This window comes from Salminus brasiliensis, chromosome 19, assembly GCF_030463535.1.
Source record: "Salminus brasiliensis chromosome 19, fSalBra1.hap2, whole genome shotgun sequence".
Taxonomy (NCBI): Eukaryota; Metazoa; Chordata; class Actinopteri; order Characiformes; family Bryconidae; genus Salminus; species Salminus brasiliensis.
The window spans coordinates 5,250,604-5,268,963 of record NC_132896.1 but is presented as its reverse complement, the minus strand read 5'-3'; the positions used below and the strand labels follow the sequence as shown (position 1 = coordinate 5,268,963).

General features: G+C 45.9%; 1 protein-coding gene across 1 annotated transcript; it reads right to left on the bottom strand.

Annotated features, from left to right (window-relative positions):
• Positions 1-14,137: 14,137 nt before the first annotated feature.
• Positions 14,138-17,198, bottom strand: rassf10a (Ras association domain family member 10a). The gene has a single exon (XM_072663570.1). The coding sequence runs from the start codon at positions 16,977-16,979 to the stop codon at positions 15,537-15,539; it is 1,443 nt and encodes a 480-aa protein (XP_072519671.1). The 5' UTR covers positions 16,980-17,198; the 3' UTR covers positions 14,138-15,536.
• Between the last annotated feature and the right edge of the window lie 1,162 nt (positions 17,199-18,360).

The window sequence follows — 18,360 nt, the reverse complement described above, 5'->3', positions numbered from 1 at the left end:
GGTGCCAATAGGTTCGTGTTCGTCTGCTACTGATAGTCCTATTCTGTTGGCTGTTCTTCTCTACAGGGACTAGATAAGCTGTGCGTGTGCTCATCTGCATGTCTGTGTCAGCAATGAGTGCAACTTAACAAGTGTCTGCAAACATTTGGACATGTAGTGTATCCTATGAGGGACTGTTTGGCATTGATTGCTAGGGACTGATTTTCTGCAGGTTTCCTACAGGAATGTCATCAAATTCAGGTGTCACAGATTCACACACCCCTGCTGCTGGTTTCTGCCAGTTCTGACCTCACGAACCTCTTCAGTGGCCAGATAGGAAGGGGGACTTTCCTTTTCTGCAGCTTCCTCTCCGTGTACAGACTGATCTCCAGATCCTCTGGAGCACAGAGAGAGAGAGAGTGTGTGTTGTGTGTTTGTGTAACCTCTGCGTCTCCTGATGCAGACAGATAAGCTAACATTCAGCATTGTCCAGGCATCCCAGCGTTGCTCTGTTCATCTGTGTCTCTTCACTCTCTCTCTCTCTCTCTCTCTCTCTCTCTCTCTCTCTCTCTCATTCTCTCATTCTCTCTCTCTCTCTCTCTCTCTCTCTCTCGTTCTCTCTCTCTCATTCCCTCTCGCTCTTGTTTGATGGGATTGGTGGTCAGGAAGGGGCAGAGGAGCCATCTGCTTCCTGAGATTCAGGTAGTGGGATGTGTGACAGCACTGTATTGTGAAAATGAACATCCGCTGGTACACACACATATACACACGCACGCACAAATATAGCAACACACACGTTTCCTGAGATAGAGAGTGGCATTCAGTGACCGTATGATTGAATGTAACAGGGTGGTAAATGTGCGTTTTAACATTTTCCAGAAATTTCCACTGAAATGGTAAAAATAGCTCTAATGTAGACTTCTTTTTTTTTTATTTTTTTTTTTAATAAACTTAACTCACACAACAGTTACAGTGATATGCAAAAGTTTGGGTACCCCTTGTAATGTGTAAACAAGTACCCGCTTTACAGAGAGCCTCTTTCTCACACATCTTAATATACAGTTATTTGCTTTGTTTAATTATCTCCTGGACAAAAATAGTCAGTGTGGGTGTTTGAGGTGGTAGTAACTTCAGGCTTCTGCAGGTGGCGCTGCATGAGGATGATCAGGCTATAAATACATGTGTGGTGTGTGCCGGGATTCATAGACTGAGAAGAGGTGGTGCAGCGCAGCGAGGGTCTCGATGGATGTGTGGAAAATGGGTCGCAAAGCAGATACAGTTAATGATTGGCTAAAAGGAGTGACTGCAGTTGGGCGTGGCTAAAGACCATAGTGTGAAGGAAGGAGCTGAATCTGCAGGTGTGTGGAGTACAGTACGGTCATACTGGTCTACCAGCAGTGGCAGAAATCCCAGAGCTGTGGAGCAGTGGAAGAATGGATGGTGCTCAGAATCAGCAATGCTCCTGCAAAATCTAGAAGAAGGCCTGTTCTGGACAGTAGAGACATTTACTCCCAACAAAAGCAGGATACGCCCCTTTTTTCATGGACGAAACAATGAATGAGCAGGTGTCTCAATACTTTTGTCCATGTGATGTAGGGGTTTTTAAAAAATGACCAGTCATTGTAAGTACAAGGAATGGACAAACTGGTACGGGTAGGTGTGTCGGCGAATAAGACCTCTCATTAGTCCCTGTTTGAGATTTGAGTTTGATCAGATTGGAGATAACATCGGGCAGGTTTATGAGAACTGCTGGAAAAGCAGGGTGGGACTGGAGAGCAGGTGGGAATTGGCAACGTTAGCACACTGGGAATAAAAAAGAAATTTGGCACGGCTTTAAACAGATAGCAGGCCTATGATATGTGTGTGTGTGTGTGTGTGTGTGTGTGTGTGTGTGTGTGTGTGAACCTTTACAGCTCAATCAGGAATTTCGGGCGTAGTGGCACAGCTGCCCTGGGAGTACCTCCCAGAGTACAGCGAGGGAAAGTCACGGACGACATAGTGAACATATTTAGGTAACATATATGACTGAAGTGGGCGTGCACTGTGTTCACGTGTGTGCTGCAGGGGTGCATGGTTAGTGTGTGTGTGTGTGTGTGTGTGTGTGTGTGTGTGTGTGTGTGTGTGTGTGTGGGAACACTTTGTTCTATGTGGGTGTTCTGACTCGCTTTCCATCTAAACCTGTTGGGTCGCTGTCTGCTTCACCTGCTGGCAACACACGACCTCACACACTTCCCCACCCCTCCGCTGTGATTCTGCTACATGTGAGGAGCTCCTGACTGGACAGAGACAGAGAGCCTTTTCATCCCAGACCTCTACATTCTGGACTAGATATGATCCGTGTTGGTTCTCTGAGCAGGGCTGGAGGTCAGTACAGGGTTTGGCTGTAGTCCTATCTAGGCCCCTAGGCCACTCCACTATTCACGCTGTTCTAGAGTGTTCTCCACATTTACGCTGTTCTAGAGTGTTCTCCACATTCACACAGTTATGGAATGTCCTCCACTGTTCAAGCTGTTCTAAGAGGGTTCTCCACTATTCACGTTGTTCTAGAGTGTTCTCCACTATTCACGTTGTTCGAGTGTTCTCCACTATTCACGTTGTTCGAGTGTTCTCCACTGTTCACGCTGTTCTAGAGTGTTCTCCACATTTACGCTGTTCTAGAGTGTTCTCCACATTCACACAGTTATGGAATGTCCTCCACTGTTGAAGCTGTTCTAGAGTGTTCTCCACTAATCACGTTGTCCTAGAGTGTTCTCCACATTCACATTTGTACTCGTTCTTAATGTTTAAGAATGTTCTGGTATTTTTTACATTCACAATGTTCTAGATTTTTCTACCCATTCATAATGTTTCTGAATGTTCTGGGATGTTCTCCCACATTCACACTGTTCTAGATTGTTCTCTTCTGTTCACACTGGTTCCTTTCTTCTTGTTTTCAGCTCCTGGTATCAGTGTTGGTGTATCAGGGCCTGGACAGCTCCTTTCAGACTCAGGATTCATTTCTGAAGAGGAGAGCTTATTAGGGTTCTAATGTACAGAGCACTGTTAGATTAGGGGTTTGTGCCCCCCGCCCCTTTTCTAACACACACACACACTGGACAGCTGGACAGTGATGCATGTAAATGCTCCACTAATGCCACAAAAGGTCCTTCACCCAGATTTCTAGGCAGTGACGGTCCTCTGGTGACTAGAGCGGTGCTGATGGGTGGAAGGTGTTTCTGATAAAATGGCCTGGTTAGGGTCCATGGGAGAGTAGTGAGTGCAGGTGCTGTATCAGTAAAGGCCATCAGCGGCCGACCATGTGAAGGAATGCTTGGTCCAGGCCAGTCCAGCACGCTGCCTCACTGCGCCTGTTTGTCTTTGGCTGAGCGAGAGAGGTCAAGGCAGCGGGCCGGACGTGTTCGCTCTGGTGAATGTGTAACCCGTGCTGTTCTAGACTCCCTACAGATCACAGCACTGGGAACCGCACACAGATACACCAGCCTGGAGCAGTGACGCTGTGGAGCCCCCGCACTACAGTGAAGCACTGCGCTGCTCGCCTGCGCTGGACTGTGAGGTCACTGCATTCATCAAGTGTCACTGGATCAGATTCAGCTCATAATTAATAACCGGCAGCTCTGTAGTCCTCTCAGCCTCAAAGCTCCACATGCAGGCTTTTACAGTCGCTTACATTCATTTCCTGTGTGTGTGTGTGTGTGTGTGTGTGTGTGTGTGTGTGTGATTTTCAGTGAATCTCTGTTGTCTGATTCCTCATTATGTTCTATCATGTTCTAGAAGGTTCTCCTCATTCACATTGTTCTAGATTATTCTCCGCTATTCACTGTTCTAAAATGTTCTCCCCTGTTGACATTGTTCTAGAATATCCTCCACTATTTACACTGTTCTAGAATGTTCTCCCTTATTCACACTGTTCTAGATTCTTCACTAATCACTGTTCTAAAATACCCTCCTCTATTCACACTGTTTTAAAATGTTCTCCCCTGTTGACATTGTTCTAGAATGTTCTCCCCTGTTGACATTGTTCTAGAATGTTCTTCCCTGTTGACATTGTTCTAGAATGTTCTCCCCTGTTGACATTGTTCTAGAATGTTCTCCCCTGTTGACATTGTTCTAGAATATCCTCCACTATTTACACTGTTCTAGAATGTTCTCCTCTGTTGACATTGTTCTAGAATATCCTCCACTATTTACACTGTTCTAGAATGTTCTCCTCTGTTGACATTGTTCTAGAATATCCTCCACTATTTACACTGTTCTAGAATGTTCTCCCCTGTTGACATTGTTCTAGAATATCCTCCACTATTTACACTGTTCTAGAATGTTCTCCCCTGTTGACTTTGTTCTAGAATGTTCTCCCCTGTTGACTTTGTTCTAGAATGTTCTCCCCTGTCTGTTTTCAATGGTTTTCATGTTTTCCATCATTCATCCATTACTGGATATTCTTCCTATTCATGCCACTCCAGAACGTTCTCCTCAGTCACTTAATCATTTTCACACACTCCTCTGCAATGTTCTCCACCATTCACTATTTATAGATGTTCTCCCTGTTCACACTGCTAGGAAATGTGCACCACTATTCACACGGTTCTGAGGTTTTGCCCCCTTTCAGAAAATAATTTGCAAAAATGAGCTTTCCTTCAAGCGCACAGACTACCGAGCGATGCTGCACCAGCGGCGGTTTGGAAGGAGGCAGTGGCTGGCTTTACTGGTGTTACTCAGTGGAGACATGTGCTAGTCTGCACCCTCACACTGGTCACATAAACGGGGATAGTGTAAATGGAGAAAACAGGGTAAAATTAAAATGTAAATATTTGAATATAATTGAACGTTCACTCAAATGTAATGGATTCTATGAAATCTAAGCCTAAACCTAGTCCTTTTCATGGTGTGAGATCACAGCAAACCAATGATCAGCAGTATCTAAACATCATAAGCATACAGCTTCAGATAGAGCCGAGGGTCTCTTGTTGATTTCTAGTGTAAAGAAGTTCTCCAGAAAGAATCCATAAAAAATGCCATTTTCTGCTTATTTTAGAGCAGCTTCTGTTTATTTCCTAAGTTGATATTGATTGATAAACATGTTAAAAACATGAAACGCCCTTAAAATGTGCAATAATCCTTGCATGTGTCTTGTTTATAATGTATATTATTATAATTACATTATAATTATAATGTGTATACATAATATTAACAACCAGATAGTCACCATAGTTTGTTAAAGCATCCGTATGTAATCTACAGCGGACTAAGGGCGGCCAAATTTACAAGAGATTCTGAATTTGACAAAGTTTAACCCTCCCCTCCCCTTTGACTATAGTCAAACAGTCAAGATACACTAAAGAGCCATAACATTACAACCACAGGCCTAATGTTGTGTAAGCCCCCCTCGTACCGCCAAAACAGCTCTCGAGATATGAGAACTCCACAAGACCTCTGAAGGTGTCCTGTAGTATCTGGCACCAAGACATTAGCAGCAAATCCCTTAAGACCTGTAAGTGGCGAGGTGGGGCCTCCATGGACCTAAACACGGTCTAGAGAAACTCATCCATGCTTTTATCTCCAGCAGGATTGATTGCTGTAATGCAGTTTTAACTAGACCTCCCATAAAGAGCCTTTTAGAGTCCATTTTCCTGCTTCCAGCACATCACCCTCGAGAACTGACTGTTCACCTGCTTCCTAACATAACCCACACCTGGACAAGTGCTACTGGATCCTCAATGTTCTTCACTTCATTGGTCGGTGGTTTCACTCTTGAACAGATAAACATTGGCACTGTGCCTAATACCAGGTGTGGGCTAGAGGGGTATAAAGCCCCCCAGCATTGAGCTGTGGAGCAGTGGAAGAACTGGAAGAGGTCTCTGGAATGATGGATGGTGGTGCTCCATCCAGTACTTTTCAGATGAGTTGTGGAGTTGGGGATGAGGTGAGGTGGTGATCATCACCCAACATATTGACCTCACTAATGCTCTTGCAATCAGATCCTCACTGCAATGCCCAGCAATCTAGTGGAAAGCCTTCTTCCCTGGACAGTAGAGGCGGCTATTCCAACTAAAGCGGGATCAACTCTTTTTAATACCCTTAAAGAAACAATGAAAGAACAGGTGTCCCAATACTTTTGTCCATATGGTGTAAATAGCAGACTGTCGTACAGTGTCAGGAAACACACAAGCAGGCGATTAGCGATTACCTAACAGCTCATCTTGATTAGAGGCAAGTGTGTGATGGTTTAGGAATGCAGTTTACACAATGCTAGTCAGTAGGTGTGTGTGTGTGTGTGTGTGTGTGTGTGTGTGTGTGTGTGTGTGTGTGTGTGTGTGTGTGTTTGCTACATTAGCCTCGTAGCTCCCGTGCAAAACTGATGCCACACATGCCTTAAACGACCGACTCTATTACACGTAAGGAGGACGTTGCTCACATTCGGGGTTTTGCTGAACTAATGGCTGAATCCCAAACAGTCTGACACTTGATATTTGAAGTGTTATGTGACCTCGGCTCTGCTGTTTGAGCTCCTTGTCTTTGTTCATTTGTTCCAGGCCCTTCACAACAGTCATGATCCATTAAGCACTAAGCCTGTTGTTGTTAAGTGTGTGTGTGAGAGAGAGCATTGCATTGCATGTGTTATTGCTTTGCTAAGAGGGTGTGTGTGAGAGTCTGTGTTGATGTGATGTCTGTGCCTCAGGCTTGTTTACACGTGAGTTTTGATGGTCAGTAATGTGTCCATAGCCAATAATGTGGCGACCAGCAGTAAACGGACTGGGATAAATGGGGGGCCACGGATGGCTCTCTCTTGAATGGGTGGGTCAGTATGTGATTCCTCATTAATGTGATCAGGTTTCAGAGAGGAGCTATGTGATGAAGTAAATATTGAGCCAAGGAAGTTATGCTGGGAAGCCCTGTCTGTGTGTGTGTGTGTGTGTGTGTGTGTGTGTGTGTGTGTGTGTGTATGTAGTCTGACCGAGTGATGTGTCAAGTGATGTGGTCTTGATGAGGCTGGGTGAGAAACGTACTGGTTAACTGGTATTAAATGGGAAGTTGGCTTATTAATCCTAACTCATTATTCATGAACTAATATAAACTAATACATTACGTAGTGTTTAGAGTGAAGAACTGCAGAGTGGGCTCACATACAGACCCTTTAAACCTTGCAAAATCTTGTCAACAAACTTGTATTAAAAAACACACACAAAAAAACCCACCAACTCCGTCCCACCTGCTGTGGAGCAACGTGGAGTTGAGTCTCTCACCTGAACACTGAGAGTCTCAGGGGGGCTCTCACAGAGAGCTGGGAATAGAGAGGATGGATGAGGCTCAGTGCTTTTGTGAGTAGCTGTTATTCTCCGAGGTGCTGAGAGCAGAATGTTAGCTGTAGCTCCGAAACAGCCGCTAGAACAGGTATCTCTACTTCTTTCATCCCAGCCCTTATCTAACACACCTTCCTCTCGTTCTAAGGTATTCCTGATGGCCTTGTTTACCAGGATCTAGTGCATTGTTAGATTATGATTATGAATGGAATTGACCTCTCTGTGCTCCGCCCACAAGTGTGTCCTTTTGTAGCTAACATTGCTAGGAATGTTGGCTAAAATCCCATTTGACCGTGCGAAACCGTATCAGATGACTGTACACTCTGTTACACATGTGACTGACAGGCAGCCAGGTGACCAGCCTTGGCTGTTGGACACGTTGCTAGATAGATCTACATCATTAGCTACAGCTATTTTCCTCATACTGCCCAGACGTAACTCTAAATTTAAGTATTTGGACAAAATGTGCTGCTGCAATTTCTTATTAGTTGCTGTTAATATTATTATCATATTATTATAATATTATTAATATTATTATTTAGTTCATCTTTATATAACATTTTATAAACCTAGGAACAGTAGACGTTAAAGATGCCATTTAATGCATTTTACTGAGCATTTAAGTTAAGTTGCTTAATGTATACATAGTAAGTGTGTGACTTTGTTTGGGGTGAAAAATGCCCTGATGCGGTTTTACAAGCCTATGTAATATTTACCACCCTGTTATTTTACCTTAAAATGAACTCATTCCTTTTATGGGGGGCTCCTGGGGTAAAACTGAACTCTTTTGAGCTTTTTTTGGGTGGGTTTCATCACCGAGGCATCCCACAGATGCAAAGCCTAGCCAAGCTTAGCCTACCATAGCTTTTAACACTGATGCCACTTACCAGATAGTGTTGCTGTCGTCTCTGGCTCCTTTCAGTATTCAGTCAGCACGCTGTGTGGTTAGCTGGTAGAGTTAGCTTTTAGCATCGGATCTGCTCACCTCACCAGCTTCCCTGTGATGCACACAGCTCTGTCTTCTCGGTCGCCCTGTGGGACACTCTCTACCCACCCGTTTTAGCCTAGTGCTTCACCCGGTCAGCCTGGTGTTTTTAGCCTTGCTTTAAGACTTGCTTCCTTGTTCTCCCGGAGTAGCTGCTGGATTTAGTCTTTTAAGGCTTTGCTAGTGGGCTGGGTGTAGATATAATGGCCCGTTTGACAGCCTTGTTTTACTGAGTTTTGCTTTTGAATGAAGACACAACAGGGTTGAGGTTCACAGTCCGTCATTTCCATGTTCCAAACCCTTATTATTGTACTATACATATATACATATATATATATATATTGAGATCAACACAGGCACATTCAAGGATCGCGTTTGTGGGCCGAGGCTAGATAGGTCACTTTATTACACTACAGCATAGTGAGTAGTCCCGCAGGCCTCCACATGGTAAGTTATACATATATATGACTAAGATATGCATCAAAATGACTTCGCCGTGCAGTGCAAATGGATCTAAGCTACAAAGTCATAGGGTTGTGTGCAGTTGGTGTATCTACTGATCTCAGTGTTTGGTGATAAACGGATCAGGCCGTGCTGTAAACGCAGATTCAGATTCAGAGACAGTACATGACTTAAACCCCCCATAAACCTGCTGTTTTCTTTGTATTGTATCATATCTAATCTCTGCTATCATATCATCAAGTGCTGACTTTAACCAAAAAAACAACAACTTCAGGCCGAGCCGGTCGAGCTCTGGTGTGAGTCTTAGCTGTTGTTTCAGCCTGAGTGTTTCCCATGGCTCGTTTTTCATGCAGGAGTCACTCATACATGCATCACTTACTGTAATGAATCAGTGTGTGTAATTTAGCGGCCTCCTTCAAAATGAGCTTCTCGTCTGCCATTAGCGCCGTCTTGTTCTGCAGCATCATTTAGGCACTTAAAAGGCTTTCTGAGAGACAGGTCTTTGATCGCTGCTGCCAGAAATCTATAGTCAGACTTAATTATGCTTGTGTAATGAAGCTGTGCTGATTGAAGATGGTCAAAGGTATCATCTAATTTTCTTTGAAGACCACTTATTTAACCCCCCCCCCCCCCAACACACATTTTTTTGTAGTTAAGTGAGCTGAGAATCAACTTTTTAGTGTGTAATCTATAGACGTCTGTTCATTCTGGCAGTCATGACGCCTTACACTTATAAGCCATAACATTAAAACCACTAAGAGGCAATAAGAGGTGGTTGCTCCTGTCAAGTGGTGGATATATTTGGACTTGAACAGAAAATGGGCAAGCAGTAACGGCTAGACGACTGGGTCAGAACATCTCCAAAACATCAGGCAGGTCTTGTGGGGTGTTCCAGTGGTATGCAGTGGTCAGTTATTCCAAGGAAGGACAACCAGTGAACTGGCGTCAGGGTCATGGACACCTTAGGCTCTCTTATGTAATCCATAAGGGCCCCACCTCACACCTTACATGACAGGTGCCAGATACCATGCCTCGAAGGGTCAGAGCTGCTGTGGTGGAACAAGAAGGACCTAGACATTATTAGGTGGGTGGTTTTAATGATATGGCTGACCAGCATAAAATGTCAGGACGGTGGTGATACAGGGGTTGTCCAGTTGCATTGATGGACAGAGTAGTGGAAGGCCAAAATGCACCTATGGTTAGTGTTTCTGATAAAATGACCAGTGAGTTTGACTTATACATAAGTATGTACACTGTGTGGCCAAATGTTTGTGGACATCCCTTCTAATGAAGGGATGTCCACACTGCTGGTCAAGTCCCTGTAGTAAAGTATTGCCAATAGAATAGGACTTGAACCAATTGGCACCATGCTGCCTAAGGCCAGGCATGGGCTAGAGGGGTATAAAGCCCCCCAGCGTTGAGCTGTGGAGCAGTTCTGGAATGATGGATGGTGGTGATCATCCAACATCTTGCACATTGTAATTTTACACTAGATCATCTGTTGATCATCTGTTTACAGGCCCCTCTACACTGTCCAGCAGCAGACAGGGACCACCATAGACCCACTGATGACCACTGTATATCAGCAGATATTTCAGTAATCTGCAGTAATCTGGGGGTGATTGCCTTCTCTTATTTTTAGACCCTCACCACACTTACAACTTACTCTTTAGTAGCTGCCAGGTCCTCATGGCACAGATCGGGCCCTTCTCCTTTCTTTGTCACCTTTGCAATGTTAGCAGCTGTGATAGCCGCTCTGTTTTCCTGCACTTAGCACCGGAACGACACGTTAGGTGTGGTTTGCATATTGTTTATTTTAATACTGGATTATCACCCACTGCTGCCAGCTGGTCCTGTCTTCATAATCTCTCTCAGAGCCGCAGAGCTTTATGAATATAGGCCAGGGTTACCACCCCTCCGCACAGTTGCACACAGTGTCTACTAAAAGCTACATTCACCTTCCTTGTAAAAAGACTCAAATGAGCCTAAAGAACCTCATCTACAGTCCGTGACAGACTGCCATCTATCTTGTGTTCTGGTGTTGATCATAGACCTCCAGGCTTTTTAAAATACAGACAGAAAGCCAGTAAAAATAGCCCAAATTGGTCAGTATGTCACGTCAGTAATCTTTGATACGAGCTATAATAGAAACCAATGTGCTGTTGTTGAAATATCTTCCCATGGACTTCTATTCTTCATCTGATCAGCAGGTTTTCACTGTCCATCTTAAAACAACATTACGTAGCAATTTTGGCTTAAAATAGCAGCTTCAGAATTGCGTTGATTGGAAAACGAATTTATTCCAAGTCAATTTGGAGCATTTCTATTGATCCATTCATCTAATTTTGACCAACAGAAATTTTGTCACCATGTAAAGAGCCACTGGCAGATTCACATTATGTCCAACCGCGAAACGCAGAGGAAAGAATAGATCAGAGGAATTACGGTAACCTGCGAAAACAGCTGTACCAACATTAAAAACCATGTGATCCGGGTGTGGCAGTATAATGGAAGCTAATGGGCGCTGATAGATACTCTAAAATGACTTGGAATAAAATCTTTTTTACATTGAAAGTTAAGTTAAAAGTTGGGATTTGTACCTTCTTCTGTAAAAGCTGCTGATGTAGGAGTACTAATACTGATAGTGTGATAATCTTCCATAACCACACGCTGAAGATGGACACATAAGCAAACCCTCTGTACTGTACTGTCGCACAGAAGCACTAAGCATAGTACAACCAGTCCAAAGTATGTGTGTGTACATGAAACCAGCATAACCACACAGCTGCACTCACTCCCTCAGTGACGTTAGTGATGTCCCCTCAAGCTAAATTCCTGCCATTATGGCCATTTGTCTCACGCTGGGGAGCCCTGGCTTTGAGAAAATGAATTAAATCAATATTGCTTCAGCTCAAAAATGCTCCTCTAGCGTTGTGTTGCAGTTGCGCAGTTGCTGACGCGATCCTGGGAGAAAACCTGGGGTGCTGCGTGACGCAGACAGGAGAAGCATTTATGTTTCTATAAAAATGCTAACATATGGAAACTAGTGGGGAGCAGTTTAGTTATGTTAGCAAATGCTAATTTGCTGGTAAAGGTGACAATATGACAATGCTTATAGTTATCGCTGTAAGTGATGTCACGTGGGGTGTCCTCTTTTTGTGTAAAATGTCACATTGAGTTCATGTCATCTTCTATTCAGTATAAATGAATGTATAAACACAGCTTAACCGTAGTAAGAGCTGCGAGGGCATCTGATCACAGAATAATTGACAGTGACATCACCATGGCAACGAAAAACAACCCCTGCATCAGTAGCAAAGCCGGTGTTGTAAAAGACAATGATATGTGTCTAAAATGTGAGTTAATTTCAGTCACAGTCGATCAGTCGCAAAGAGGCTGAATGCACGGGACGGCACTCTCCTAATTGAGGTAGGTGACGTAAACACATGGATAACTCTGATTGGCTGATGTCAGATAGGCCAAAGTCACTCCCACCCAGCGTAAAACCATCAGACTATAGATATGAGTTAGAAGAGAATGATGAAGATGAAGAACAGGGGCTTTAAACACACAAGTACAAATACTCTGCTATCTTACTTAAGTAAAAAATGATGGTTATCTGAACTTTACTGGAGTCATTATTTATCTTTCAGCCGACTTTTTAAATCCACTCCTTAAATTTTCACCCAATTATCTGAACTTTCTCCTCCTTATATTCTAAGAACAGCCTCGTTCCTCCTGTTTCAGCAGACGTCTGTAGTCTAGTATGAAGACTGTGTCCGTGGCAGAGACTCAAGAGAGCTGCAGTGAAACGTCCCGACTGAGCCCCACATTTACACCCCAATAAAGCTTATTGATCACACGCCTCTGAAGTCTGACTTTCTGCAGCTTCTCTAAACTTCTAGACAACGACTCCTCATATTTTCCTCCATGAAGCTCATGTTAATGCTCAGTAGAGCACAGAGACGCTCCTTTAATAGAACTGATATTACTGAAATGCTTCATTTTCAATGGGCAGATCTGCAGCTGAAACAGGAGCCTAGTGCAGCCCAACATTTTTAACATCAACATTTTAATAGAACATTCTCCTCATTATGACTTTTAGAGAAATGGGGTTTTGGGGAGTGGAGGGAGGGAGGGAGGGGGGGGGGTGTGTAGAGCACTATAGACCCCTGTTGCGCGGCCTAAGCTTTCGGCCTTTGTTTTCCTTCCATTACTTTTACTTTTCTACTTGAAGTTGTTCTGAAACCAGTACTTTTACACTTTTACTGGAGTAAAAAACTTAAGTTGATACTAAACCCTCGTATCTCCACTCACTTCTACCTGAGGAATGACTGTCAATACTTTTCACACCTTTGTCACACACTGAGCAGCCATAACATTAATACCACCTGCCTAATATCTGAGCTTTCGAGGCCTGGACGCCACCACAAGGGCTCTGAAGGCTTCCTGCGGTATCTGGCACCAAGATGTTAGCAGCAGATTTAGCAGAAGTCCTGTAAGTTGTGAGGTGGGACCTCCAGGTGTCACATTAATGACCCTGTCACCAGTGTGACACCAGTGTATACTGGGAACACCCCACAAAACCTGCCAGATAGCACATGACCTTGAATCATGAAGCTTCACTTCCTGCCTAATATATATCCACCCCTCAGCAGATGCCACTGTAGATCTTCACTTGAACTCAGCTGTCTGTGGTCATAATGTTATGGCTGATCAGTGTATGTACGTTCAGTGTATCTACGTTCAGCCACTGGTCACACTACTACTAATTAACATGATGTAGATCAATCATGCACCATGTCTGGAAGTATCATACTCCTGTATTTTGGCCTTATTACCCTCCTCTACTCACAAGTCACATTCCATCCATGATTAGCTACATCAGCATTTAGGTGGGGTTCCCCTTCACCAGACAGCATGCAGAGCTGTAGCTGTAGCTGTGGGCAGTAGCCGCTCATTGTAAACATCATTGTGGGATTATCTTTCTGGATTGGGGGGAAAAAAACCTTCAAGCTGTGTTTTTTTTTTTTTTTTTCAATGAACAACAAACAGTGTTGGTCTTTGAGTGGTTTGTCAAAACCCGTGACGGGAAAATGAGAGGGCATTACGAGGATAAAAGAAATCGCTCCGTGGCACATTCCAGCATGTCTGCGGTACGCTGGACTAGTCTTCCCTTAAAACTGTGTAGAAACGTCCTCTGAAGGTGTGCTTTCACAGCCATTCTTCATCCTATATCACTTCACGCGCCGCTGCTTTGCAGTTATGACTGAAAGCAGGGCTGTCTGGAGCTGGGCCCTCTCAAACCCTGAGCCGGCTGGACGCAGATTACCTGAGTTCGCCTGCAACTGCCAAGTGCACTGAACCCAAACGCCCTCGAACAAACTCAACCAGGCTGTTCTTCCACACAGAAACTGAAATACAGGTGAACGAATGTCATTTTAATTCCACAACATGGCACGACAACACATCCAGCACTGGCTGAATTCAAAATGAGTCATTTTTCTACAATAAATAGGCCTAATTCAGCGGTACAGTGACATGAGGCATGACTCGCAGAAGACCGACAGACTTGATGGTCTCTCCCAAAGGGAAATTCCACTAGTAGTTTTCCAAAATTTCGACGTAATCATTCCGAGAGTTTGGTGTGAGGGTTTGGTGGGGTCACGGTGTTCACAGTGGTGGTGCATGGATGTAACACAGCTACAGATGCACCTGCTGATGTCTGAGACATTGCTGTAGCAGAAGGTTCAGGCCGAAAACATAGTTTTAACCTTTAATCCTGGTAGAGAGATGCACACAGGGTGCTTTAAGACAAAACAGGCCCCAAAGAAACCCTGTTTTTAGGAGTTTCACTGTTTTAACACCATTAACAGAATAACTGACATTAGTGCTGAATACAACCTCCAGACTGAAGAGTTTAATGCCTCTACAATCTACATTATTATAATAAAGTTATTACACTAAATGGTGGTTAATATAGTGGAAGGATATGTGCTGGGTGCTGTGCAGCAAAATAGTCCCTTAAGAAAAGTCGTTTTTTTTCTATGTATCACTAATTTACCATCATAAGACGTGCCTAGGTTCATTGGTAGGTTTGGATAGAACAGGCTGGCTCCATTCACCACCACTGTAAAGAGATCTGAGTGGGAGAGTTTCTCCACAATGAACCGCTTCACCCCAAATTCACTCTGAAGATCTTGTTGACGCCGCCACCGCTGCATTTTACAGAAATCTGGAAAAGCTGTTGGAGTGTCTCTTTAATGGACTACTCGTGCAATGCTCCAGTTACAGGCCTGTAAGACCTCTAAGAAGTCTGGGAATGCAGCAGACGGTCTGATGCGTGTAGGTCGGTTAGTTACTAACTCCTGGTGAATAGCAGGTAGAAGCAGACTGCAGTGGCGAACATGAGGCCCTACATACACTCTTATAGAGGCAACGCATGAATCTGTGGAGTCATTTGAGGCATGGCGTTCCCTGAGTTCTGTACTAACACATCTGGACTCACATCTGTACTGACTCTGTCACTGCGGTTCGCTGCAATATGCAGATGAATAATCTACCCAATCACAAAAGCGGCCATGTATTATGAGCGTCCTGACCAATCACAGGTGTTCCAGGTTGGTGTTGTCATGGGTGACCCAGCCCAGCGATGACTTTGGCCACAATATTAGAGGCTGATGTTTTAACCATGTCCCAGCAAGGGTTCACCGATGTATCGAGAGTCGTATCGAGAGTCGTATCGAAAGTCGTATCGATAATCACGATACACAGCAAGACGTCTGTCCGTATCGTCCGGCCTTGTCCAGCTGTCACACCAGCGACTCGCACACAGGCGGGTTATCCGAGTCTTGGCTGTGCATGGAGCTCAGGCCCGTGTCCGAGTCGTCGTCATTCCCGCCTCCGCGGCTTTTCGAAAGTCCCCTCGCTTCCTCCACCCAGCCGGCGCTCTTTTCAGCAGCAGGCTGGACGACCGGAGCAAACCCAGCATCTCCCTCACCATGCTCGTCCTCACCACCCTGGACCACAGAGTCCACCTTCTCCAGAAGGTCCCTCAGCTCTCTGTCTTTGGACTCCCACAGCTCCCGGCTCAAGTCCAGGTCGCTCTTGACGGCCTCTAGGTCCGTGTTCAAGCGGAGGCCGATGTACAGGCTCGTGTCCAGCTGGGTTTTGATCCTCTCTTCCTCCAGCTGCACCTCGTTGTCCGAGAGAGCCTCCACCTCCACGTCCTGAGGGACGGTCCCCAGGTTCAGGGAGGCCGGCGTGTCCTCGGTCACGCCTGCTTCGTGCTTGTCCTTTGGCTCTCTCAGCTCTTCTCTTCGCCGCCGCATCCACCTGTGGTTGAGCTCCTCTTCGATCTCGCCGGTGATCCGGTCCAGCAGGGCCTCCCGCTCGGCCAGTTCCTCCTGGAGCCTGATGACCTCGTCCCACCGTGCCGCGTATTCCTCAAAGCGCTCAACCTCCTCCTCCGCCCCCGCTGCAGCCTCCTCGTCCCGCTCCAGGCTGCTTTCTGCCAGGTACGTGTCCTGCACGTAGTTGACCCCATGCCTCCGGACACGGTCCAGGTGCACCTTGGCCTCGTACCTGTCGATCTCACCGTCCAACTCGCGGAGGCGCTCCAGCTGCTGCCGGATGGTGTGGTCCTGGGACACCACCAGGTGCACCAGAGTCTCCATCCTGTCTGCAGACGGCGACATCGTCGTTCCACCCCGGGACGCATGCCTCTTCCCTTTCCTCCTGCCCTCCTCATCCTCCTCTTCTTCCTCATCCTCCTCCTCCTCCCCACATCCTCTGCTCTGCTTCATCCTCTCCAGCTTTCTGAAGGCCTTGCGCACCACGCGCCTTTGCCTCTCCCGCGAGCACGTCGGCGCGGGCGCGCTCTGTTGCTCCGCTGCACGCTCCCGGCTCTCCGCGCTGGACACGACTCGCGCCTCGGCGCTTCGCGCGCCTCCGCTCGGTACGGACGCGTCGCTCCGGACCAGCACGAAGCGAACGTGCTCGCGTTCGCGGCCCCACGCGCTCCACAGCCGCAGCAGGCGGGTGCGCGCGGGCAGCGCTCGCTCGTAGCCGCGCCACTTCTCCACTATGCAGTAGGAGCGCGGGGAGGCGGCGGAGCGCTGCTCCTCCAGCAGCGCGCGCACCACGTCCGCGCACGTCGTGCGCCTCGAGAGCCCGGAGACGAGCTTCTCCTCGCGGCACACCCACACGGACACCTTACACTCCTCCTGCTCCATCTTACTCTCCGCGTGCTCCATCGTCACTGAGCGCGCACTCCAGTCCCAAAACTCACATCGTGGAAAACAGAGGCATGCGCGCACTTAATTCACGTGCGTAATTCACGGCCCAACGCACCTAATGAGAGACTACAGAGTCTGCGCGCATTTTGCGCAAAAAGTAAAAAAATAGACCCAAAATAATTTCAGCTGCACGTTTATTCCGCAGTAAAAAGCTCTCGCGCTCGAGGAGCCGCAGCTCGGTCACTCACTCTGCTCGGCGCTCGTGCACCTCTGACTTTCAACCGAGTCTAAGCCCCGCCCCCGCCTACACCTCTGTATCACGTGATCATACACACACTGTGCAATCCTGCCCCCTTTAAGACCTCACTGCTTCCACATCCCAAAATAAAATACACTGCATGTCCAAAAGTTTGTGGACACCCCTTCTAATAAATGCAGTGGAGAAGTACTGCCAATAGAATAGGACTCTCTGGAGCAGTGGAAGAACTGTGCTCTCTGGATGATGGGTGGTGGTGCTCCATCCAACATATTTGGGATAAGGTGGGGAGTTGGGGATGATGTGTTGGGTTGGGTTGGATTGGGTTGGGGTGGTGATCAGCCAACATCCTGACCTCACTACCACTCTTGTCACTGAATGCCATCAAATCCTCACAGCAATGCTCCTCCAAAATCTAGCAGAAGGCCTTCTTCCCTGGACATTATCTCTCAGTATCTCAGTTACTCCATACCAAGAATGAGCAAGGTGTCTCAATACTTTTGTCCATATACTGTCTGGACTGATGTAGACTGCTGATGCTATTGACGATGTTGTTGGAAGGCCACTGATTCAGTTCGGCCTAAAGGTTCATCATAAATCTTCAAATGAATAAAGAGCCTGAGCAGATCTCTCCAATCAACAGTTTCTGATCAGAAACAAAGAACCTAAACTTCAAGTACTTGTGATCTTGGGGTAGATCTACAAGTCTGATGGACAGTCAGAATGAATGAGAGAAGCATGCAGCTGTAGCACCATCTTGTGGTCGAGTGCAGAAGCACATGTTTGCATTGAAAATACTGGAAGAGCTGCTTTACTGCAGTACTGTAGTAACCACTGCTTCCCAGAAACACCCTACAAGATGTTTTGGAGATGTTCTGACCTAGCTGTCTAGCAATCACAATTTGGCTCCTGATGGTGCTCCATCCAGTACTTTGGGGATATGCTGGCGTGATGGTCACTGAATGCAATCCAATCCTCACAGCTATTCTCCAAAATCTAGTAGAAAGCTTTCATCCCTGGACAGTAGAGACAGATACTCCAATAAAAGCAGGATAAACTCTTTTTAATACCATTGATTTCAGAAAAAACAATAAATGAGAAAGTGTCCCAATACTTTTGTCCATATAGTGTATACCCACACCT